Consider the following 26,026-nt stretch of genomic DNA (forward strand, 5'->3'; position numbering starts at 1 on the left):
AATCGGCCCAGTTGAAACCCAGACCGGAGAAAGCTAGACGGTCCTTAGGGTATGCTCTCACTTTTATTTTATATGTTTGGAGTTCTTACGGTGTGGTAGCTCTAGCGGCTTCACCGCATCAGGGCAAGAGCTAGCTAGAAACTGAATAAACGAGCGACCGAAAACTTGAACCAGAGAGACAGAAGAAGAAGACAAAGGGTTTGAACTTCGAAGCTCGATTTTTGAAGAAGAAATCTTCGGGCGGGAGATATGAGTATCTGGAATTACGTTGTCACGGCTCACAAGCCCACCAATGTAACCCATTCGTGTGTGGGGAATTTCACAAGCCCGCAGGAGCTCAATCTCATTATAGCGTAAGCATCACTCGTTCTCTTGGTTTTCCCTTTATGAAAGTTCTATGGGTCTTCTTGCATATGAGTTTTCAATCTCAATGAAGTTTTCTTGTTTTGGGCTCACTGTGTCTGCATTTATTTTGATTGGTTATTGACTTAGAAACGATTCTGAAATTTGTGACACAGGGACATGAACAGTTTGTTTCTGTGGTTATCAGTATCTTTTTTTTTAGGGTTTACAATCTGGGAATGTGTTTTGTGATTTCCACTTTTAACATTGACGTCAAAAGTTACCTTTTTTTTGGGGGGGTGGGGGAGGGGTTTGATAAAGTTCTTTTTTTATTTATCTATTGCTATAGATTGATATCTGCGTTTGTGTTATTGACCTGTTTTGATTTCTAATGGGTTTTTTCTTTCATATTTATCTCTCTTGGACACATGCTAATAATTAGAAAATAATACTGGGAAGGAGAGTGGCATACCAGTGGGCAGCACTAGGAAGACTTGTTGTTTTTCACTGTCACAAATTGAGTTCTTTTTGCTTTGAGGAAGACAAACTAATACTTCTGTCGTGAGACCTGTGCAACTTATGGAGAAATATTAACAATCTTACAAGCCTAGCTATTGAAAACAGCCTCGAAGTGATTGCTGAGCTGCATGAAAACAGCTTGTTAGTGCGATATTAGGTTACTCGATGGACCATTTAATCCATTTAATCAATATTTATCACATGCCATGCATACCGTAGTTAATGTCACTGTGGGCCAGAGAACTGTGTTCTGGGAAATACACTCAGGACAGAAGAGTAGAGCATTGTTGATTTTTAATTCCAGAGTGCTCAATGATTACTTTTGCTGATCCATGTTTGGGTCCACAATCATGTACTGTTGCCACTGTTACAAAATGTTCCTCTGGGGCACAACACTGTTAGAATCAAATAAGTGCCAAATGATACATTCTCACTCTTCATTGTCTACATGGAAAGGAAAAGGAAAAGGAATTCCTTAAAATTCTGAATGGACCTACCATTCATTGGTATTGCTTCTCTAGCTGTTGGAGATGAGAAACTTCATTGCTTTGATTGAACATCATGGCATATACCTGCATTTCCTTGTCCTTTTTGCTACCATGTTGGTATATCATTTATTATGACAGCTGCTCATAGAGGAAAACCCATGGAACTCCCCCTTTTCATTCAGTGTTGCATGATGGGTGATAGCACTAGGTCTCTTATGATTCTGAAGAGTCTCATGGTTGACATCAACATCATTATGGATAAAGACTCAGAGGTAGAATGTAAAAAGTACAATTTAGATTTCTATTACTTTGATTTTCTATGTAGCGATCTTCTAACATCTAATATCAGGTTGATAGAAAACAGTTCCTAGTAATCAGTGAAGCTTTCAAAGAAGCCTTAGGGCTTGTTTCCTTTCCTTCTTGAACCTTGAAATTTCTGGCTTGGCATCAAAGGATGAATTTAACCCCACTATGGTCATAATACAGTTGAGGTGGGGTAATCCAGTTTGTCCTGCTCACTTTGAGTTTTCAATCTTTAGATCACTTTGTTGTTGTTGTGGATATGTTTGTCTGCCCGGTGCTTGATTTAGTGTTGCTGGTTTAGCCTTTGAGAGAAAGATGGCATCCAAGCTAGAAAAAAGCGTTGTTTCTTTTTTTTTTTGGAAAACCCATATTCAACTCAAGGGAGGTTGTTCACTTGTTCTTAAATGTAAATAAATGGCCGATTCTCTGTTTTAAAATTAAATTACTCTATGGTTTATTACCACCAATTTTCTTTAGAGCTTGGTCAAAACTAGTCCACTTTAGAAGATTTTGGTGCTTTTTGAAAGCTTATACCTTTCCAATGTGACTATGATATTGAGATTCCAGAAAAATTATTATTAATTATTGGAAGGGTGTTAACATATGATAGTTTTTTTTAATTTTAGGTAGGAATTTTATACTAGTCTATTTCTGAAGTCAATTATTGTAATTACATGGAAAATGGGTTAAGTACAAACTGAATTGTTAAATTGGTACTGTTTTAGAGACTTAGTTTAATTAGGATTTAAGTAACTTTTTATGTGCCTAATGGGGTCCACTCTAGTGTATGGGCGCTAGATTTGGTCAACCTAGTATGGGATAGGTTAAAGGGCTTGATTTAACGCATTCCATCAGCTTCGGAGCTTTTGGCGTATCGGTCAAGTACCTAACATTTAGTATCAGAGCCAGACACCACATCACGTGTTTGAGTCACAGAAAGGGCTACCTAGGAGATGGCTACCTGGAGTAGAGTGAAAGCTGTCAAGAAAGGGCTATCTGCCGCCAGACAAAAACCCTGGAGTAGAGTGGAGCCGCTTGGATAGAGCTACCTACCGCCAGAGTAAAAGCTACCTAGAGTGAGAGCCGCCGAGGACGACGGTTACGGAAGCGTGGTGGTCTGTTATGTGCCTAATGGGGTCCACTCTAGTGTATGGGCGCTCTATTGGGCTAGCCTAGTATGGGATAGGTTAAAGGGCTTGATTTAACGCGTTCCATCCCCTTCAACTTTTGGTGTATTGGTCAAGTACCTAATATAACTAGACTTTGGTGTCATTGTAGAAGTAGGAGTAGTTGGAAATTTATAAATATGGGAACCATTGAAATTTAGGGTTTTAGTCATGGAAACTTATTGGTTTCTTATGGGGATCTTGGGTTATTGGATGCAGTCCAGCTCTTCTCCGACACTAGATGTTATTTCATGCTGTCTCCTGTACCTTTAAGCATTTTGGTGAATTCCTTGTACAATTATTTCTTTAATATTCTCTCATTGGCTGTGTGGTCAAAAACCTAATTCTATAATATTATTTCAAATTTCACCTTTTTGGAAGCAAATGATCATCCCTATTCCTTTATAGGATTACAACTTACACCTGTAACCTGCAGTGTTACACAGGATCTTATTCCTCTCCTGCGTCAGTTGGTCCTAGCTAGAGCTTTGAGATGATATGTTTACATTACCCCCGTGCTTTTCAGTTGTAGATCTTCATTGTGTATACTTTGATGCTTCTTCTAGCTAATACAAATATACATGCTCTTATTGTTGGCAGTGGGGAGGCTAAATTTTATTTTTTCGTATCTGATAAGCAACAATAAACATAGCTGGGATAGTTGAGACTTCCCTCCACAACTACAAAGCTTATCCCCACTATTGTGGTCAGCTATATGAATCTTTTGCCATTTCATTCTATTTAGGGTCTAAACAGGGCACATCTTTGAAATTACAAGTTCTCAACCTCGAACTACGCCCTTCCCAAAAAAAAATGTACCCTGTTATTGTTGATGTAAATCACCAAATCATGCAAATTTCTCTGGTCTTATGAACTCTTATCGTCTATTAATGTTTGATCAATTTCATTAGGGCCATGCTTCCTATTAAATTAGAGTTCCCCTAGTGTTTCTTGACCCAATGTGCACTGCTTTGTGTAACTTCTTCTCATTGGTGTCTTTTTTTATCTTCTGGGTCTGAACTATTTCCAAATCATATGAGTTTAAATTCCATTATTTTGTCACCTATATATGCTACCTTAAGTTCTCGCTAATACATCTCTCACTAACTGCATCCCTTGTAGTTTTGTTTCTTATCCATCTCAGCATTGCCTATCTTTTTTACATTTCTCTGTATGTGTTCTTTCTTGATCGCCCCTCATTCTTCTTGACAAAGCATGAGTAGTCTCATAGCCATCTTGGGAATTTTATTTTTTTGGTGTAAAATAAATTTCAATGTTAGTCTTAGTGGTATTTTTGGATCTCACAGCAATTTAGAAACACCTCTCGACTTTCTTCTACCCTTGCTAATTCTATGGGCTTTATACTCTTCAATATCTTTTCCTTGTGGATGGTAAGACCAAGGTGACATAATTGATCACTTTGGGGTATAAGTTGGTTATGAATCTTCACTATTTAATGTTTTCTACTCTTATCTTTATTAAAATTGCATTTCATATAATTAATTGCCATTCACTCTTCGCTGCTTTAGTAACATTGTAGGATGAGATTTTCTTATTATTTATTTACTGTTGTTGTTTTCTCCCTTTATCTTTCTTCAATTTAGTTTTTTTTTTTGGGAATAGGTTATAATTTTCATTTATTTTGTTATTTATTCCCTTCTTACAATTTTCTACCTACGTTTGTAGCTGTGTTCCATTTCTTTAAAAAGTGCAAATCTTTTGGCTACTGTCTTCTTCTCTCTCTCTCACTCACTCACTCACTCAGTTAATTGACAATGATGCTGGTATCAGGAAATGCACGCGTATTGAGATTCATTTGCTTACTCCACTGGGTTTACAGGTAAGTTATAGCTATATGTGTTTATTTTCTTCACCTTCTTTTCTTTTTACTATTCTTTGTGTCTCCCAAATCTGGAAGGCATACAGAAGCTACAAATGTATGTGGCAGTTAGCCAAGCAAACATAATTCTTGAGTTAGCATGTATATCCTGTACACTGTCATCTTTTAGTTCTTTACAATGTACAAGTGATGTTGCATTTTTCTGGCCCTTCCAGACGCCAAAAACATATTGCTTTTGATTCCACACTGATTATAAGTCGATCAATGCAATAAATAGTTGGTTTGGGATAAAGCAAACCTTGAAACAGAACTGTATGAAAGTTTTCTCTCAAATATGGTTTGTGAATTTGAAATATTAAGTGAAAGAACAGTGATTACCAGACTAGGATATAATCTGGATTGGTAATGGATCAATAGGAGCTTATAGCCAGAAAGAAAGCCACTTCTTGAATTGAACCTTGAACCAAAAATCCAAAAGAGAAAGAGTTGAGGAAATCTCAACTATAGGAGCATATGTTTACACTTACAAGAATATTGTCTCTTCACCCCGCAAAAAAAAAATAAAAAATGAATATTGTCCCAATTAAGTCAGATATGAAACGGAAATATAGGTATTCGGAATCAAGATTTATCTGAGTAGCTAATGTAGAACATGGCCAGAATTTGAGTTGCACTCTGAGGAGTTATTAAATGGATGTGATGATGATGCAGTAGCATATGCTTGGTTGGACTAGCATGACCCAGTCTGGAAGGCCAGACCAAGGAGAACGGAGTTCAAACCTGGCTTTTGGTTCCATAGGGATATCCAGGGTATTACTTGTATATGGAAGTATTTTGTAATTTTTTTATTATTATTTTATGCTTGTTAGTTATTGTTATTAGGAGGATAGGAGTTTGAGTTTAATTCAGTTTCAGGATATGATAAGGATTTCTTTCCCTCTCCCCGGTTATATATCATAGCATCTCTTCGATCGGATGAACAGAATATTGGAATGAATAAGAATTTTCATTGTTGCCGATTGCTGGTTATTTACTGGTTCTTTCTCTCTCAATCTTCCTACCTCGATACAGTCTGAATCCTTCTCTCAGGTCTGATCCTTATATTTCTTCTACTGTCTTCCTCTTTCTTGTTTCTGTTCATCTTTCATTGTCCTTTCCCTTTTATTTGATTGAATTCTCTTGCTGTTTGAATTACTCCCTGTTGGCGTTACTGTTGGGACTGAAACGATACACTTGTGGATCCTTCATACCAGTATCATTGAACCTGAGATTCTGGGCTTAAGTTGCCCTTCCTTAGGCAACCCAAACCCTAGGGTTTCAACTCCTAAATCCCCTTCAGCTAAGAGATATCGACCTTCAACTAGGGCTTTTTCTCTCTCTTCTGGCAGGTATTGTTTCAGGAATTTTTTATATCAATTTTCAGACTGCAGAATCGAGTGCTTGTTGGTTGGAATCAGTAGGTCGTTGAGTTAGCGATCCCCACATGAAATTTCAGGTTTTTGGACCTTCTTAGGATTTATCTGGCTTAGGGGGAGAAGCCGTGATTACCCCTAGGTGCTACTCACAAGACCCCTCCTCCTCCCTTTTCTCTTTGGTTCTTTTCCTCTTTTGCCCCATATTTTACTAGGTCAGCCCCTATAGAAGCTGTTATGTAATTGGTTATTCTATATATTGAATAGATTGGGGGGAGTCACAACTTAGCGAATGTGACTCCCAGGATTGCAGCACTCTCTTCCATTTCTCTCTTCTCCGCCATTATTATTATTATTTTTGGTGAATAATAATTCATTACCAAAACCCCAAAAGGGCAAGAAAGAAAAAAGGAGGGGGGGGGGGAAGAGCTATACAAGCCTCAAGCCCTAGGAAGGCGGGCCAGGAGGCCTGAGAAGAGATACATCCAAACCCCAGGATACAACAATATGCTTGCTGTTCCTTGGGGAATCAAAAAGCGGACAATGGGGAAGCATATGAAGCCCAGAGCTGACATCGAAGAAGATGGCTTTCCAAATCAAGCCAATGGAACGGGAGTTGGAGGACCATCATCAAAGATTCTGCTCCATCCAAATGTGCGAGATAGCGGCCCCAAACACAAGCTTGCCGGCGGTGTCACAGATAGAATTGCCTGAAAACGTCATATCCAACCAAAGCCACTCTCGAGAAGGATAGGGGTCTCCTACTACGGGGCCAAATGGAGTCAAGGGCTTTCTTCCAAATAAGAGGTAGGAAAAGAAAAGGTGATCCTTAAGTACTGCTGCACATCCCATCAAGATCGTGTTCTACTTCTTTCTCTCTTCCTTTTCTTTGGCTGGATTGTGACTGACACAAACTAGAGGTTGTGAGTTGCAACTACATCAAGAGGGGTTGTTCACCCCCTGGTTTCTTATACAAACACCATGTTTTGCTGATCTGTATTTTATTTTGGAGTTGGTTTGAGTTTTTTGGCGGGCTGTCATGTCTTTTGGTTGCTGATATTTGTGAACAGTTGCTGGTTTGTGATATTTTTGGGGACTGATCGATTGTTTGGAGTTGCTGATTTTGGTTGCTGAATTGTCTGTGACGTTAGGATGATGGCAGACACAGAATATGGTGACTGAGGTTGTGTCTTCATCCTCTGATCGGTTACAGAGAAGAAACTAGAAGGTGTTAATAATTTCCAGCAATGGAAGAAGATTGTTCAATTGGTCTTGACTCTTGATCGGCCGTGACCAACAAAATCACTTGACAGAGACTAAGCCTGAAACAGATACATCATGGGAGACCATGATGCACGAATTTTGGGGCAGATGTTGAACTCTATGGAAAATCATATTGTTGATCTTGTCACTCACATTGATACTGTGAAGGAATTGTGGGCGTACTTGAATATGTTATGTATTTGACAGAATAATCTCTCCCGTATTTATGAGTTATCACAGGAGTTTTTTCGTGTTGATCGGAAGGGTCGTCCTTTGACCCAATACTTTGCTGATTTTAAACAGATGTATGAAGAGTTGAATTCTTTACTTCCTATCAGTATTGATGTGAAACATATGCAAAGTCAGAGGGAACAACTAGCAGTTATGGGTTTTTTGGGTGGTCTTGAACAGGAATATAATTCTGTTTGTTCTCAGATTCTTGGTGGTTATAACTTATAAGGTAGTCTGTCTCACAGATATCTTTTCCCGTGTTCTATCATTATCTCGTGAGGGTTCCTGTGATACTACAACCGTTGATAGTTCAGCTCTTGTGTCCCATAACTATAATTGTGGAGGTCGTGGTGGCACATGTGGCCGTGGGACTGGTCGTGGCTTTGGCAGAGGACAAAATTCTGGTACACAGGCTCCTTCAGACGGTTTTTGGGTTTTTTGCGAACGTGTCGTCATTGTGGTCTGCCAGGCCGTATCCAATTTTTTTTGTTGGAAACTTCATGGCAAACAACCTCAGCAATAGTTTGCCAATTCAGCAGCTACTACTGAGTTTGCTACATCATCTCAACCGTCTGTGGGTAAGATGGTTATGATGATAGATGAGGAATATGCATGGTATAATCAGTTTCAGGTTTCTTAGCCTTCTCAGCCCTCCATTGCTACTTTTGTCTAGATAGGTAATGCCACTGCATGTCTCTCACCTACTTCTCGTCCTAGATTCATCGATTCAGGTGCATCAGATCACATGTCTGGTGTTTCAGATACATTTGCCTCCTTCCACAATTCTTCTTCCAATGTTACTTTGGCTGATAGTTAGTTAGCAAAGGTCAATGGCATTGGCACTGTTCATTCAAAATCTTATTTGTCTTTGTCTTTTGTACTTTACCTACCAGACTTTCCTTTTAACCTCTTGTCTGTTAGCAAACTTACTAAAGTATACAATTGTTCAATAACCTTCTACCCTGGTTCGTGTGTTTTTCAAGATCTTATGACGAAGAAGATGATTGGTAGAGGACGTTAATCGGGGGGACTGTATTTTCTTGAAGACTCTCCTTCAGTCGGCTGTCTGGGTTATCCGTCATTGGAGAACTTAAAAAGGCTTGATCACCGTTTCAGTCCTCTTTCTAGTTTGAAGTATGAGTCATGTCAGTTTGGGAAGCTCTATCGTGTGAGTTATTCCCCTAGATTCAATAAACGGTCTGTGCATTCTTTTGCTTTAGTTCATTTGGACGTGTGGGGTCCTTGTCCAGTTGTTTCTTAGTTGTGATTTAAATATTTTGTTACTTTTGTACAGTCCTCTTTCTAGTTTGAAGTATGAGTCATGTCAGTTTGGGAAGCTCTATCGTGTGAGTTGTTCCCCTAGAGTCAATAAACGGTCTGTGCATTCTTTTGCTTTAGTTCATTCGGACGTGTGGGGTCCTTGTCCAGTTGTTTCTTAGTTGTGATTTAAATATTTTGTTACTTTTGTTGATGACTTTTCCAGAGTTATTTGACTTTATTTAATGAAAATTCGTTCTGAGTTATTTTTTTTTAATCTTTTGTGCATTTGTTGTTTGTTGAATTTCAGACTCAGTTTAATACTTCTATTCATATCCTACGTAGTGGCAATGCTAAAGAATATTTTTCTGACCTATATTTTCATTTTATGGTCCAATATGGTATGATTCATCAGTCTTCTTGCCTAGACACCCCTCAACAAAACGTTGTCGTAGAACGGAAGAATAGACATTTGATGGAACTTACTCGGTCTCTTCTTTTTTAAAATGAAGGTGGCTAAATCGTTTTGGGCTGATGCTGTTATGACTGCATGCTATCTCATTAATCATATGCCTTCCTTTGTTTTACGTGGTGGTATTCCTCATTCCGTATTGTTTCCCTTTGAACCTTTGTTCTACCTCCACTAGTTTTTGGGCATGTTTACTTTATTCGTAATCACTGTCTTGGGTTATGGAAATTTTATCCCAAAGCTCTCAAATGTCTTTTTCTTGGTTACTCTCGTACTAAAAAAGGATATCATTGTTACTCTCCTGAGTTGAATAAGTATTTTATCACTACAAATGTTTCTTCTTTGAGTCTGCGTCCTCTCCGGATGAATCATTTGTTGTTTGAGTTGGATTATGATCTTCCACCTACATTGTTCAGTATTATGTTTCACAGGTTCCTTCTGCTCTACGACCGCGTCCTCCACTAGCCATTTGTTTATAGTCGTCGTCCTCGAGTAGATCCTGCACCCTCGATCTATACGATCTCCATCTCATCATCTTTCTCTACTGATCTTGAGCTAAGTATTGTATTATATGATCTTGATATTCCTATTGTTTAGCGTACGGTTGTTCGGAGTTGTACTCAACATCTTCTTTTAAATTTTATGCCTTACTCTGGTTTATCTTCTTCTTTCTGTTCATGTTTTTCTACTGTTGCTTGTCTTTCTATTCCTAAGTCTGTTGTAGAAGCATTGTATGACAACTATGGAGGAGGAATTGTTGGCTTTGGAGGAAAATCAAACTTGGGATCTTGTGCCCTTTCCTGCGGGTGAGTCTACTATTGGCTGTCGTTGGGTTTATGTTGTTAAGGTGAATCCTAATGGTTATCTTGCTCGTTTGAAGGCTAGACTTGTGGCAAAAGGGTATGCTTAGGTGTATGGGGTTGATTATTTAGATACTTTTTCCCTGTTGCCAACATTGCATTTGTTCGCGTTCTGATTTCTCTTGCAACTTCTCATCATTGGCCGTTGTATCAACTAAATGTTAAGAATGCTTTCCTTCATGGTGATCTCCATGAGGAAGTATATATGGAGCAACCTCTTTGGTTTGTTGCTCAAGGGGAGTCTGGTTTGGTGTGCAAGCTCAAGAAATCTTTATATGGACTGAAGCAGTCCCCTCGGACTATTCACTAAGTTTGTACTTGAGTTTGGGTTGTCATGATGTAATAGTGATCATTCAATGATTTATCGTCAATCCAATGTAGGGTCGTAGGGAGAATATTTCTTGTAGTATATGTAGATGATATTGTGTTCACATGAGATGACTCTGAAGGCATTAAGAGTTTGAAAACTCACTTACAACATAAGTTTCAAACTAAAGATCTGGGAAGATTAAACATTTTTTGGGGTGCTGAGGTGGACCATTCAAAGAAAGGCATTTAACTTTCACAATGTAAGTATGTTCTTGATTTACTTATAGAGATGGGGATGTTAGGGTCCAAACTCCAAACCTCTGGATAGTCTAATGGATCCTAACATGAAGCTTACAACTGATAGTGGCGATGCTTTAAATGATCCTGAGAAATATCGAAGATTGGTTGGAAAATCAAACTACTTAACTGTGACTCGACTTGATATTGCCTTTCCGGTCAGTGTTGTGAGTCAGTTTTTGTACTCTCCTCGAGTCTCAGATATCTCATTGGGATGCTGTTATTCACATTCGAAGGTATCTCAAGAAGGCTGCAGGATGCAGTCTACTATGCTCTGATCATGGACATGGAAGAATTGAGGGTTTCTCAGATGCTGATTGGTGTGGGTCTCCTACTAATAGAGGATCTACTATAGGATATTGCACTTCTGTTGGAGGGAACCTTGTGTTGTGGAAGAGCAAGAAACAAAGTGTAGTGGCTAGATCTAGTGCAAAGTCAGAGTATCGAGCCATGACACATGTAACCTGCGAATTGATGTGGGTAAAGCAGTTGCTAGCTGAACTTGGATTTAAGGATCCGTCTCCCATGCAACTGTGGTGTGATAACCAAGCTGCCTGCTTTTGAAGTAAAAAAAGGATGTTTGCATGAAGGGCATCAATGTTCTTTTCTAAAATAAGATTTGCATATGTAATAATTGGTAACAGTAGGTTGGTTATGTAAAATCACACCTTAGATTCATTGTAGATCTCAATGGTGACTGCAAACATGAATGAAGTGTAGTTAATCAAGCCCTTAATCACAAAGTAGAGGAAGAAAAAAGATGACTCTACTGCTAATATTGGGTCATTCTTTGCTTGTATGATCTCTCTGGAATCTAGATTTTGTTTGTAATCCACATTCTGTATCTTCTGATAATGGGGATATGAAGACATATGGGCACTGCAGGAGTACTTTGCTTGCAGTATTATTTTAATAATCAAGGGTATTTCTGTCATAAAACATATTGTTATTTGTTAATAAATATTGATACATTAAGGGTTCAGTTTAGACCCTCACACGCTCACCTTCGCCCTTGTTTCTTGTTTCTTTTCTTCTCTTTCTCTTTCTCCCTCTCCCCCCCCCTGTCTTATTGATTTTCCCTGTAGATCAGTTTCTGATACTATAACATACACGCCAGTAAAATAAGCCCATGTCTGTGATTCTCCTGCATCAACTAGGCATGCTAAATAAGGAAAGAGGTTCTGTGCAATGGAGTATACCTACACAACATCCATGGTTGTGTCTCTCCTCAAGACCTTTTTTTTTGCCTTTGTATCTAAATTCATTACTTTTATCCTTGCTCGCAAGGAAATGATCCAATTTTTCCCCCATCCTAGAGTTAGAAGTATGGGGAAAGAGATTTAAATCTTCTTAGTTGGCCCCGTAGTCATTTCTGGATTTTGGAGATTATTTTCCCCAAATCAAGTGTATGCAAAAGAGAGCAAAACTGCAAGAGTATATGGTTTCTTGCCAGTAATGAAACTCTTCCAATTGATGACCTTGGAGGTCATGCAACTGCCTTTGCTACTTCAAGAGCGACACTAGCTTTTGCCAGATAAGGTGTGTACGCCCTGTAAAATTGGTCCAGCCCTACAACTCTAGATTGAGCTCCCCAAAAAACCCAGATGAATACAGATACCTCTGATAAGAACTCCACCCAAAAAACCATCCACTGATAGAGATTATATGCTGGATTCTGATTCATTTTTAACCCAGAGACTCTCATCACTGGTTTCAGAGAGGTATCATGACCTCTTTAAGAGAGACAAAAGTCATGGTTCTCCCTCACACGCACACACACATCCTCCTTTTGTACAATTTATGTTTTAGTGGCCATGTGTGCTAATTAAAACACTGGGCAAAAAAATTGTTTCTGTTTCCAGAAAGAATTGTTCTTGTTCATATGTTTTCCCAAAAAGAAGAAGAAGAAGAAGGAGAAGAAACCAAAGATGAATGTTATTTTCGTGGATGGAAGCATTTTTTCATATTTCAAGAATAAAAAAATAAAAAAAATAAATACCACCTAATTTGTTCTCTATTGCAGCCAATGTTGGATGTGCCAATATATGGAAGAATTGCGACACTTGAGCTTTTTCGCCCTCATGTAAGTTTCATTTTGTCAGTGTTGATTGACCAGTTGTTGTGTTCTTTGTTTTTTTTCCCTCCTTTTCTCAATGAATGTTCTATTTGGTGACTTATTTCTTAACTCTTTTCTATCTTGTATCTCTACAGGGTGAAGCGCAGGATTTTCTATTTATAGCTACAGAGAGATACAAATTTTGCGTTCTTCAATGGGATACAGACACATCTGAGCTCATAACAAGGTTTTATTTTGAAACAATATTTAGATTCAGTAATTTTATTTTATTTTTATATTTTATACAATTATACCAAGAGGATAAACAAGGATGAGAAAAGAAAAATCGAATCAAACAATGGATGAGATACTTTATAAGGAAATAGACTGCCAATGATGTATCCTTTGTCTAACAACCTTATGTCTGCTAGATCATTTGCCATGTCTTTGGCTGACCTATGCTTCCAAGAGGACAAGGTGTTCATGCAAGTCTACAACATGCTATGAGGTTTTGCGAGATTTTGGCGAAATCTTGGGTTTTGTTTTGGTTTCGCAAGGTCTCGAAACAAAACCTACTGCGATATACATTCTTGTCAAAATTTTTACCCAAATTTCGATCATGTTTCGGATTATGGTATCGTTTTGGTCAAACCCTTTGTATAAAATGAATGGTTTTGATCAAAATTTTGCAAATTTGATGAATATTCGACCATGTTTTGAGTTTCGGTATCATTTCGCTAGTTTTGACTCCAAAGAGGGAAACTCCTTAGAAAACCTCATTTTTTATGAATTTTTGGCCAACTCACTCCCATATCTTGTAATGAACATAGTTTTCACGACGGTTAGGCGACCCAAGGTGATGGAGAGGGAAAAAATCAAGGAGACACTAAGTAGGTGTTCAAGTCGACCAAAGTGCCTGGACGCTGCCCAAGTCGACCAAAGTGCCTGGACGCTGCCTAGGCGACGCCTTGACAACTACTAATGAACCATGTATAACATTTGATAATTATGAAATGGATTCTAATTTTATGTTTTATTCATTCTGAAAGCATATTTTAGTTTTTTTAATAGATTTATGAATGTGTATTCTAGTACTAGGTTTTGTGTATACAGTATTGTACAACAGTAGTGTTTCCTTGGGTCCAATGCCAAACTACCTTTTTGGGTGTGCTTTTTTACAATCCAAGGGTTCCACTGATTTTGTAGGGCCTAAAATAGGGTTTCCTAGAAGTTTTGGGACCTAATTTGACCATTTTGGCCTTGAAACCATCAATTGAAGCCAGCAGTGAAACCTTCAGGTTTCTACCGACATTTCACGAAACTGCGAAATATTTCAGTTTCGAGTCTGGTTGAAACCAGGCTTGAAACCAAAACCTTGAACCTTGGTTTACAATGCCTAATGAGATCACAAAACCTTTAGGGCAACCTGCTTGAGAGGGCATCTAACCTATCACATTTACTGAAAACCTTCTGTGTGAGTGAGTTTTCTGTCTTTCTGGATTGGGGTAAGGCGGGTTAAGTCCCCCCTTTTCTACTTCTGTTTCTTATTGATTTTTAATAAAGTTTATGGGCTTCTCCGGGTCCCAGATAATATTCGGGTTTAAAAAAAAAGAGGCATCTAATTCTCTTGAAAGGTGTCCTAGAATCTCTACTATAAGAGGATTTAGGAATCGGAAAACATGATGCCTTTGCGTTGTCAGTCTTTTTGTTTCTCTATGTAATGACTAAACTTAATCTCTTTATATTTATCTATTGAAGAAAGTTGTGTCTCATCTTTATATTCACTCAACTCGTGCTTTTCTATGATTTCCCAGAGCAATGGGTGATGTTTCAGATCGCATAGGTCGCCCAACAGACAATGGCCAGGTATATTACTTCTAGTATTGTTTGCTTTGTTTCCTTTTTTATTGATGTGTGAAATTTTTGTTGTGATAGCTTATGAAGTTTATGAGTGTGATTGCAAGGAATCTTTGAGCTTCTCTAGAGTTGTGACCTGTGAACCCATTACTTCCTTATGAACTTTGTTTGAGGCTTATTAGGTGTTTTTGGGAAAGTAGAGATGTCATTTCTAATTAGTAAATTTCCTCTTGTCTTTATAGATTGGCATAATTGACCCTGATTGTAGATTAATCGGTCTCCATCTTTATGATGGTTTATTCAAGGTATGTAACCCATTTTCCGGTGAGTATGAATGAAAAAGAGACGTCTCTTTGTAACTTTCTAGCAGAACTGATTCAATTTTTCTTGCCTTCTCTGTTCTCTGTTGGAAGGGTTCCATGGATTTTTTTCTAGTTGATACTTTAAAATTTGTTGGAATGATCTGTGAAAATTTTCTCTTCAGGTTATACCTTTTGATAACAAAGGACAGCTCAAGGAAGCATTTAATATTCGGTATTTGCTTTCTCTTTTGTTCTTTTTACTATTCTATTTATTAACAATCTTAACTTACTCAAAGGAAGGAGAAGAAAAGCATAATGGGCATGCTCTTTTAGTCTTCCATAAGCCATGGCATTTGATATTTTTATATGGTTTCCATACAGTTTTTATATTGGATTTTCTTTGTTTCTTGTAGAGATGTCAGACATAGCTAGTTCCTGCTCGTGGTTGCTCAACTTAAGTTTTATACCATCCCTTACGATGAGCTGTAGAACTTATGACAGTCTTGCTTATTTTGTTCATTCTGATTTTTGTTCTGCGTCAGAAGCAAGATGGTCATTGCTATCCCTCTATTCCCAGATTGCCTATTCTATTGTATAGGAGGAAGGTTGTTCAAGATTGGAACATGTACTACTAGAAAAAGGCGTTGATGGAAAGGTTTAAAGCTTGATTAGGTTAAGTTAATGGTTTTGAATTTATTTGGCGGGAGCATCGTGCATTGGGTACGTTCTTTATATAGGAGAATTTGAAAACTAGTTTAGGGTTTTGAGATTTGTATGCAACTCGAAAGCATAGAGGGCGGGCCTTGGTGCAACAGTAAGGTTGCTCCATTGTGACCAAGTGGTCATGGGTTCGAGTCTGGAAACAGCCTCTCTGCGAAAGCAGGGGTAAGGCTGCGTACAGTATGACCCTCTGCAGCACTGGGTACGCCCTTTTATGTAAATCTAAAACAAGTAGGAGAAGAGGTGAATAAGGAAAGTAGTTAAGATAAATTGGATTTCTCTAATCTAAATACGCCAGTTGACACCTCTAGGCCTGATTGGAGGATATGGTCTGCTACCAAGGATAGAAATATTTCTGTTCACTCTATGTCTCTTCTTGTAAATAGATACAGAAGCCTCAGTGGATTGAGAAGATTTGGAAGATTAAATCATAGTTGTCAAGGCGTCGCATAAGTGACCATCTTGGCATCCAGGCACCTTGACAGCTAGTGTTGCCTTGGTCGCTTAGGTGGGCATTTTGGTCGCCTTGGTTGCCTTGTTGGTGTTGCATTGTGTCCAGGCCCCCTCCAATGCCTTGGTTTGCCTAGACACGGTGACAATTATGGATACAGTTTCCTAGTGAGGCAAATTCTTGTTTCTCGACTGCTAGTAATTATATATATATATATATATATATATATATATATATATAATCTTTTTTTTTTTGGGTGTGGGTGGATGGAGATAGCTATTGTTTAAGATAAGATTTTAACTGTCGATCATTTTATATCCACTGAGTGGCAGATCCAAACAGGCTTAGCCTTTGTAGTCTGAGTGATGTTGGGATGGAATCACCAATTCTGTTCTTATCCTGCCCTGTACTTCGGTTTGTCTTGGGGAAGGTCCTGTGTAGATTTAAAAAATGTTAGGCATGTTCAAAAGAAATGCCTAATCTGAATACATCCTGGTGGAGTTTTGGTCTTAGCAGAAACGGAAGACTGATCTGGAATATATGTCCTGCAGTGTTGTACTGGATGAGAATCCGATGGAAGAACATAGGGAAAACACTAGACCATGATAGGATTTAGAATATTCCTATCATGGTCCATCCCAATATTTATAACATTAGTTTAATTGACTCTTAGTAGGAAACCTACTGAAGTACAAGTCTAATTACAAAGAAAGTAAATAACTAAACAACTAAAGAAATAAACTTAAAACACAAATCTATAAATAACACACACCAACACACTCGACACATACCATGATAGGGATACTCCCCCTATTGTGAGTAACCTCTAACACTCCCACTCAAGCTGGAGTATATATATCTCCCATACCCAGCTTTGAACCACCACCAAGAAATGCAGGCCTAAACAGCGCCCTAGTGAACATATCGCCAAGTTGATCGTTTGAGTTGACAAATGGAGTAGAGATCAGTTTTTGCATAACAGTATTCCGTACAAAATGACATTCGACCTCAATATGCTTAGTCCTCTCATGAAAAATTGGATTACTGGCAATATAAATCACGACTTGATTATCACATTACATCTCCATAGGTTTAGTAATTGAAATTCCCAACTCCTGAATAAGAGACTTCAGCCACATCATTTCAGTTGTCATATGTGCCATAGCTCTGTATTCAGCCTCTGCACTCGATCGAGCCACTGTAGTTTCATCTTTGGCTCTTTGGACAAGGTGAACTAGTCAAAGTAGTCGTCCAATGCACACAGCCAATCATAAAATAGAATGGGATCTGCCTTCCCGTTGTACACCAAAGTCAGCAGCAGCTTCATCATTGTACATGGCTGGTTGACGGATGGATGAGGAGGATAACGAGGAAACCTCTCAACAGTTTGCTGTCCATTGGTTTGTCTAGTTGATTCCTTCAAGTCTTGAATTTCTCTCTTCATAGAAGCAAATTCTTCAGTCAACTGTCTAACTGCTAAAGTAGCAGCTTCATTAGCATTCAACGGAGCATGGTTGGGATTGTTAGAACTCTCCCTTTCCATAGCTCTGATACCAAATAATGTTCGGCTAGATTATAGGTAACCTAACCCCAAAATCCACAATACAATATAACCCAAGCAGCAACCAAACCCTCATCCGTAGGTCAGTTCTAGGCCTGATAACAGATTCCAATATTCAGCCTTGTGATGGATCTGAAACTTAGGTGAGTGTAGGTTTAGGCAGGGTAGGTTAGCCCTCCAAATTGGAATTAATTCTGATGGTCAGGTAAGGATGTGAAGACTGATTACAGAATTAGAAAGTAAAGCTGTATCTAGCAAACCAGCAGCAGAGATGGCTCCAAACTTGGATCGAAGGTAGGTCTATGCAAGGGTAGGTTGTGCTCCAGATAGCTCTCCAATCAGGCAGAGGGTTGCAGAGATCTGAGCTTCAAAGTTGTAGCAGAATCAGGGCAGAAACTGGGATCACAGGTAAGCAGCATTCTTCTAATGGTGATGTGTAACAGCAGCAGTCCTTGAAGGTGATTAAGAGTTGGTTCAGGTCTTCAAGAATGTCTTCACAGGAGTTTGTTGCAGTTGCAAGGCCATGGCAGCAGCAGGGATCAATTGAAGCAAGGCTCTCTCACCAGGACATTAAGTTGCTCAAAAGCAATTTCTCACTCATCAACATAAATCGTGGGGAGGCCTCTTAGGGCAGTACAATGTATAGGCTTAAGTGTTGAGCTCAAAATAGAAACAACTAAATTGGGAAGTCTCTTATAAGGTTGAGACTTGAGTTACAAGAAATAGAAAGCGTCTTGTATAGAAATTCTAACTCAGCTAGGTTCCTAAAATAGAAACTCAAAAATAGATGATAGATCTAATCCAAAATAGAAACTAATTTGAATCCTCAATCTTCTAGAGTCTTCAAGTGTATCAACCGATCTATGAAAGCTTATGGTCCCCATTCTTATAGATGTCTCCATCAGTCCAGCTGAGAATTTAAGAAGATTGACAAAACTGCCCCCACAATTTTGGGTTTGAGAGACCCAAAGAACTCCCAGCCCATGTGGGCTGGCCCAGCTTAAAGCTGATTGGCCCAATGGCCCTGTGAGCTGGTCCCTCGATTGATTTATGGACCAGACCTGCGGTTCTTGTTGCTGGAGTATTATTGCTTCCCAAAGAACCTGTCTACGTCACGGTCTCCCCTCCCCTCTCCCCAACCGCCTTCCCCACCTCTTGCCCCCTACGTTCTGATATCCCTCTCCAGGTTGGCTCTCTGATCAGCCAAGCCACTGTGCCCTCCGGGAAGGCCTCCCTCTACGCTTTGTCGCCCCTACAATCATTGGAAGCTCCAAAGTTGCTCACTCCCAACTGGGTTACTGGATGATGAGGCCTCTCTCTGGCTCAACTCCCTGGTTGGCCACTTCTTTGGAAGTCGACCACCATTCCATATCGTCAAGCTCTCGCTCACTAAACGAGGGAGATTACAAGGAAATATAGAGATCTACCTGATGGATAACAGTTTCTTCATCTTCAAGTTCACTGATGAACATGATAAGCTACGTGCTCTAGAAGGAGGACCATGGCAAGTTGGACGGAAACTTATATTTCTCCGGTCATTGAACCGGCATCTTCAATTGAACCGTGTTGAGCTAAATACCATTCAGCTGTGGATCTCATTTCCAGGACTTCCCCTCCACTTCTGGTGCACTGAAGGCCTCAACATCGTTGGTTCTATCCTTGGGATCCCTCTCCTCCAACGCTAGAACCAAGAGGAAGGACCACCTAGCCTACTGATGCAACCTATAAGGCTAGCACGCCAAGATCAAAAACTGGTAGAGAATAGGGTTTTGATCTGAACTTGGTTTGATTGGGCTAGGGTTGATTGACTGCTGGTTATCAGTGACAAGTTCTTAAAATTAGTCCTGGTTCTGTAACCAGATTAGGGAATGCTGCAGGGACTGGGTATGTGAATAGTTACAAAAAGGTGAAGTTGTAAGGGGTTGGATTGAAGCTATTCTGCAACAAAAGGTACTGCTGTAACTTTGCAGATGGAAGCTTGAGGTTGAAGATGATGAAACAAAAAAAAGAAAGATAAATTTAGCAAACTAGAGTCCCACTAGTTGCCCAGCCATAGGAATCCCACCTTGGCCCGCTGTAGGAGTCTCACCTAAGCATACTTGATAAACTCACAAACATTTCCCAAAGAGAAGAAGGCTAAGTTTTTTTTTGATGAATTCTGGAATGGCTCTACAGCCTCCACAATTTTTGTATTTATAGTGGAAGAGAAGGCTGAGCATCCTCTTGAGATACTTGCATAAGAATTAAAGAGACTTTTGAAATTCCAGAGACAAGTGGAATTCCAACACCTAGAAACCAAACCCCATTACATAGAAACTATCCCCGACAAAATAGAAAATTGTTCCAACTTCCAAGACCTTGGAACTACAAACAAGACCAAAATAAAAGAAAGCAATAAACCTGCCTAGGATTATGAAAAGGCACAAAAAAGCCAGCCTTTGTGGGGCCAGTCTGACAGCTCCAAGGAGTCCATGTTTTGGGCTGGTTGGGTCCAAAGTGAGACTTAATTCTTGCTGGGCCCAATGGGGAATTTGGGCTGGAATTTCTTGCTGGTCTGGGCCTTTGGCTGCTGCTGGGCTGTGGGCTGAGACTGGGCCTTTAGCCGATTATATTTCTTAGCAAAATAATGGTCTGGTCTTCTTGGTCCTGGTGGATCAGTAGGATGCACTGCATCACCTACGCCCGTATCTGCGCTGAGGTCTCGGCAGCGGAACCTTTGCCAACATCCATCACGGTTAATGAAGGTGATAATCAATGAGAATACAGATTGCATTCCGATGTATTTTACCTCTTAATAAACTGAATTTTATTGGCTGATATATTTATAAACTATTTAGTGTTATATGTTAAAACTGCCATATGCATCTATATTACATCCTAAGAAATTTGTCTGTCTTTCATACTTGATAAATGCTTTTACCAATTTTTTTTTTTGTAGTTTATCAAATTTTAATAGTAGTAACGAGTTTTGTGACAAAATAAATTAAAAATCCTCAGAGATGGTCAACCTACTAATACCAATTCATAGATTGGTTAAGACTAACCTGTGAATGACTATGACTTTTGACAATAGTTATTGAGATTTCACTATGAAGGAATTGGCTCCTTGGAGATCTATTATTGGCCGGAAGTATGGTTTTCAAATTAATGGTTGGGACTACGAGGAGTTTGCATTTCTCATGTTGTTGGGGTCTGGAAGAATATAATCAGGAACTTCGATCACTTTATATCTCTTATATTTATAGTGTGGGTTGGTGGTTCAGAAGTTCAGTTATAGGAAGATGTTTGGGTTAGTGACTTACTCTTGCTGTGGCTTTTCCAAGAATTTAGGATTGTTCCTACGTGGAAATTTGAATGTAATTATTTGTTGGAATTTCTTATGCTTTAACAGTGAGTGGGCGCTTGGTATCAGTCTTCTCTTCTGATTGTTATAATAGTCAAATATCATCTATCAGAAAAGGGTGACAAGTACAGCGAACAAAAATAACTTGGAATTTCGTTTCTGCATTTATCGTGAACAATTTGGATTATGGGTTTTTATTGGATCCATATCTAATCATTAACTATGTGTTCTCTTATGCTGTTTAGTCTTCTTGTTGCATTCTTTAAATTCTTACACCCATGAATTTGACTTTCAATTTCAGGCTTGAAGAGCTTCAAGTTTTGGATATCAAGTTCCTCTATGGTTGTTCAAAACCTACAATTGTTGTTCTGTATCAGGTCTTAAATTTATTCTTTCGTCTTATGTGCTTTCAAGCTGATTCCTGTGTCTCTTGTAATCAAGAGATTAGCATTGCTGTTCTGTATGTGCAGCATTTGTAGGATACTGGGTGACTTCTGTTAATAGTCTTTCCCATGGGTACCTTTTATGGTTTCTTCCCCTTGCCCTACATCCTATTAAATGATACCCTGTCAGTATATCTTGAAGCACAACTATGATAACCTTATTGCGTATTAAATATTCTGAAATGCAGGATAACAAAGATGCGCGACATGTTAAAACATATGAGGTTGCACTCAAGGATAAAGATTTCGTTGAGGGCCCATGGTCACAGAATAATCTCGACAATGGAGCTGGTCTTTTGATACCTGTTCCAATGCCTCTGGGTGGTGTTATTATTATTGGAGAAGAAACTATTGTGTACTGTAGTGCCTCTGCATTCAAAGCAATACCAACCAGACCGGTATTCATACTTTTTACTTAAACTTGCTCTGAAGTTTATATTATTAATTTCACATTTTATACTAAATTATACTAAAATTCCTGGCTGTAGTAGTGGTAGAGCTCAAAGATGTGTAACATGCTATTTCTTAATCCCTTCGGTTTGCTTTTCCAGTCAATCACAAGAGCCTATGGGAGGGTTGATGCTGATGGTTCACGATACTTGCTTAGTGATCATGCAGGATTGCTTCACTTACTTGTGATCACCCATGAGAGAGAAAGGTTACAAAAATTAGTTGTATGCAATTTTGAGCCAGAAAGACCAACTTTTTCTTTTTGATAGATGCCTGAAAGGTCAAATGGAAATTTCAAATTCCTTTACGAGAACAGAAAATTTTCAGAGAATCTATTTTGTCTTATGAGAAATGATCTTTCATATCGTTGAATACGTTTTCCTACTTCTGAAATTTGTGTTATCTATTGGTTTCTTTTAGGGTTACTGGACTCAAAATCGAGCTCTTGGGAGAGACTTCAATTGCATCAACAATATCATATCTTGATAATGCATTTGTATATGTTGGTTCGAGCTATGGAGATTCACAGGTGTTTTGAGGAAATGATTTTTTTTAAAAATTTGTTATTCATTAATTCCAAACACTATATTCATGTCTTCTCATTGATCTGATTCCCAAACCCCGTTACCTCCATACATATCTTTTTTGTTCTATCTGTGGCCTGTGGGTTACCTCTTTAATTGGCCATAACTTTAAAAATCCTACCATTGCCAAATTTTGAGATTGAACCCAATTAATGAATCATTTATCGCTATTTTAATTTCTATTTTATTCTTCTGAAAGTCTTGGTTTAGTTCAGAAGCTTGAAATACTACATTGGTCTGACTTAAGGGTTCCCACCCAGCCTAGATATAGCCTCTGAATGGATAATCTTAATAGATTTTATGAGTCCTGTGTATACATACTGTCTTTGCAGTTGGATGTGGATTCTCATTTTCTTTCGTGTGGGACCAGTAACTGATCCTATGAGTGGAAAAAAGAGAAACTCAAAAAGAATGCAGAGATGGTTGTCTGGGCCTTTAGTTGGCATATTCACTGCGGATCCTGATCTGTGAGTTTGTTTGTGGTAGAACTCCTGTTTCATTACGGACATTATAGGAGTCTGGTTTCACTTTTGGATAACTGTTTTCCCCTTTTCGGGCTTGGCCCTATTTGGGCTTCCTATCCTTCTTTCCTCTCCGCTTTTTTATTTTTATTTTTTTTAAAATATGTTCTCTCTTTAATGTTGCCTATTGAAAGATTGAAAATAAAAATCTCTCTTTATTGATGCCTCCATTTCGTAGTGCATATTCAAGGCATATACTAAGCCTGAAACAGTGATGACGTTTATAATATACTTTAGTTTGACATTTCCTTACAATTACATGGTCTATGAAGTGCGTCACTGATTGGTGCCATTGCAAGTGGTTCTTATGCTTAGAGTGTTTTAATATCTTTGATTTCCTGGTCTAAAAACTGGAAACTGAATATTATGCCACATTTCCATACAGCTCATAAAGCTAAATCTCCAACCTGATGCAAAAGGTTCATATGTCGAAGTGTTAGAAAGGTATGTTAATTTGGGGCCTATTGTGGACTTTTGTGTGGTTGACCTTGAGAGACAAGGCCAAGGTCAGGTGGTAACTTGCTCAGGAGCTTATAAAGATGGTTCTCTTCGCATTGTTAGAAATGGCATAGGAATAAATGAACAGGTACGTAATTGTAAGTGCCTTTATTTCTTCAAAACGTCGCCAATATTTATGTTTTTTAATGGTTTAATGAACTCTCTTCTGGTGTATGGTTGTCTTGCTGCAGGCTTCTGTAGAGCTTCAAGGTATCAAAGGAATGTGGTCTTTAAGATCATCTACCAATGATCCTTATGACACCTTCTTGGTTGTAAGCTTTATTAGTGAGACTCGAATTTTGGCAATGAATTCTGATGATGAGTTGGAAGAAACTGAGATAGAGGGATTCTATTCTCAAGCACAGACTTTGTTCTGTCATGATGCTGTACACAATCAGCTTGTACAAGTAGGTTTTCTACTTTTCTTACTTTTGCCTGTTATTAATCTTGCTTCTATTTTTCTTCTTAATAGTGGTAAATATTTCTTATAGATTGGCTCACATTAGGTTGTTGTTTACATAGATGTCAAGGCAACTTACTATGCAACCTGAGGCAGTGGGGGGGGGGGGGGGTGGCACTGTGGGCATGCATTTTATGTAGTATAGCTATGGTATAATTATGCTTATATGCTGCATCAAGAATTAGCAGATTCTCCATATAAATTGAACCACGATTATTCATAAAATATTTATTAAGAGAAACTAGGAAACCAATTCCATTTTCAATAAATAAAAATCAGTATTTTCCTAATCTCTGTGAGAACATGAACCATAATTTAAATCAGAACTGACAAACAGAACCAATATATCCACACACGAACAGGGAAGAAGAAACCGAGAAGAGAAGATATAACAGGGAAGAAGAGGAAAGGGGAAAAAGAAAAAGAAAAAAAAGGAAGCAGAAGAAGTTGGAGTTGCAGTCACGCAAGGGAAGGGCGGAAGGTTTTACAAGGGTTTCAGTAAGACTCGAGTTGGAGTCAGAGCCTAGTCACACAGAAGGAAGGGCAGAAGAGTTGACATGGTTTCAGTGAGACTCGAGTCAGTGTCTCCTTTTTTTCGTCATCTTCCTTTCTTGTGCCAGAACAAGCAAGCAAGTCCTTTTGCCCCTAGAAGAGCCAGGCATACGTCAGAACCAAGCTGAAAAGCTTTCACGAGTCTTACGGCAAAATCTCATCACTCAGCAATAAATCATCAACTATTAACTCAGATATAGCACTAAGAAAGAAGACAACCAACAGTCCAAAGAATGGCGGTAACACAGTGCAACAAGTAATGTAATCCTAGATGGGGATAAAGCCAACTAGAACCAGAACCAGGATCTGCTAGGGTTTAATGGGATTGGCTAGGGTAGAATTAGAGTTAGGGTTTCGGGTTTTGAAAAGGAGAATAATGTAGGAATCTAGGGTTTATAATGGGTATTGTGGGCAGGGGCTTGGATCGAGTTTCCCAAACAGTGAGAGGGAGCTTCGGTCCATGTTTGGGCTGTTTCTGATGGTGGGTTCAGGCTGGGCAGGTTTTAGGTTATGGAAGTGATGCTTGGAGATGGAGGGATGTTAGGGTTTGGTTTAGAGGATTAGGAGAAGAAGGGTTTGGGATTTGGGATGTTTACTTACTTGCTGAATGAAGGATCCTGGGACTTGCAATAAATTCCAGCAACTGTACTTGAAGGCTTCAATGCTCGGCTGTAGCAGAATTTAAACAAGCTTGAGAGTATTCAAAGGAGAGAGACAGTGAAGGCTATCTCAGCCTCACCTTCACAGCCTATCTCAGGACAGTGGATGCATAAAAGCAAATTTTCTTATTCATAAATCGTGGGGGGCTCAATTGAGCTCTTACATGATATAGCCTTCAAGGCTGGACAGAAAGTAGATTCTAACTATGAGTCTATGACTCATAACATGACTAGGACTCAAAATAGAAATAGGAATGCTAACTAGTACTTCTAATTAGGATTCAAACTTGCACTAGGAATCCTAAATTAGAATTACAACCAAATAAATAATAATGAAAACAAATACTAATTTAAATCCTAATAACCCCACGACTGTTGCTGGTGTAGGGAATTCCCCTACATCTACCCGATGGCTACTTATGCTGGTGTAGGGAAGAATCCCTACACCTGCGGCTGGTTTTAGACAGCCAGTTTACATCAACTCCCCTCTCTTAAAAACATTCGTCTCCGACGAATGGATGAAAGACATGTAGAGCTCGTATAGATCCGGATCAAGGCGCTTTAAGTCGTCGGCGTGAATCCATGTACTGTCACTGGTAGGACGATCCTTCCATTTAACAAGGAAAGAGTAATAGCCACGACCACCCCGCATAGTAGTAAACTTGTTGTCAAGCACATTCTCAATAACATCAGCAGTAGGGGTGGCAAATTGGAGGAGGCGAAGAGCATGTTCAGTATCACCTTCGTCCGAATGGTGGCCGACATAGAGGGTGAGATCAGCCACGTTGAAAACATTGTTAATCTTCATGGAAG

The 26,026-nt window shown here is 38.9% G+C and overlaps 1 protein-coding gene across 2 annotated transcripts in view; it reads left to right on the top strand.

Annotated features, from left to right (window-relative positions):
* Positions 1–95: 95 nt before the first annotated feature.
* The window catches only part of LOC122650115 (DNA damage-binding protein 1), a 43,787-nt gene continuing 17,856 nt past the window's right edge, over positions 96–26,026 (top strand). Inside the window, exons 1-13 of one of the 2 annotated variants that reach the window (XM_043843429.1) lie at positions 96–353; positions 4,610–4,658; positions 12,780–12,839; positions 12,968–13,059; positions 14,627–14,678; positions 14,912–14,974; positions 15,154–15,199; positions 21,344–21,423; positions 21,678–21,887; positions 22,041–22,147; positions 22,360–22,468; positions 23,430–23,630; positions 23,734–23,949. In XM_043843429.1, the coding sequence (XP_043699364.1) occupies positions 250–353; positions 4,610–4,658; positions 12,780–12,839; positions 12,968–13,059; positions 14,627–14,678; positions 14,912–14,974; positions 15,154–15,199; positions 21,344–21,423; positions 21,678–21,887; positions 22,041–22,147; positions 22,360–22,468; positions 23,430–23,630; positions 23,734–23,949 (1,389 nt within the window). In that variant the 5' untranslated portion in view covers positions 96–249. Of the gene's footprint in view, positions 354–4,609; positions 4,659–12,779; positions 12,840–12,967; positions 13,060–14,626; positions 14,679–14,911; positions 14,975–15,153; positions 15,204–21,343; positions 21,424–21,677; positions 21,888–22,040; positions 22,148–22,359; positions 22,469–23,429; positions 23,631–23,733; positions 23,950–26,026 lie in introns of both variants that reach the window. The other variant, XM_043843428.1, reaches the window with a different exon arrangement.

The sequence above is a fragment of the Telopea speciosissima genome, chromosome 2 (genome assembly GCF_018873765.1).
Source record: "Telopea speciosissima isolate NSW1024214 ecotype Mountain lineage chromosome 2, Tspe_v1, whole genome shotgun sequence".
Lineage (NCBI taxonomy): Eukaryota > Viridiplantae > Streptophyta > Magnoliopsida > Proteales > Proteaceae > Telopea > Telopea speciosissima.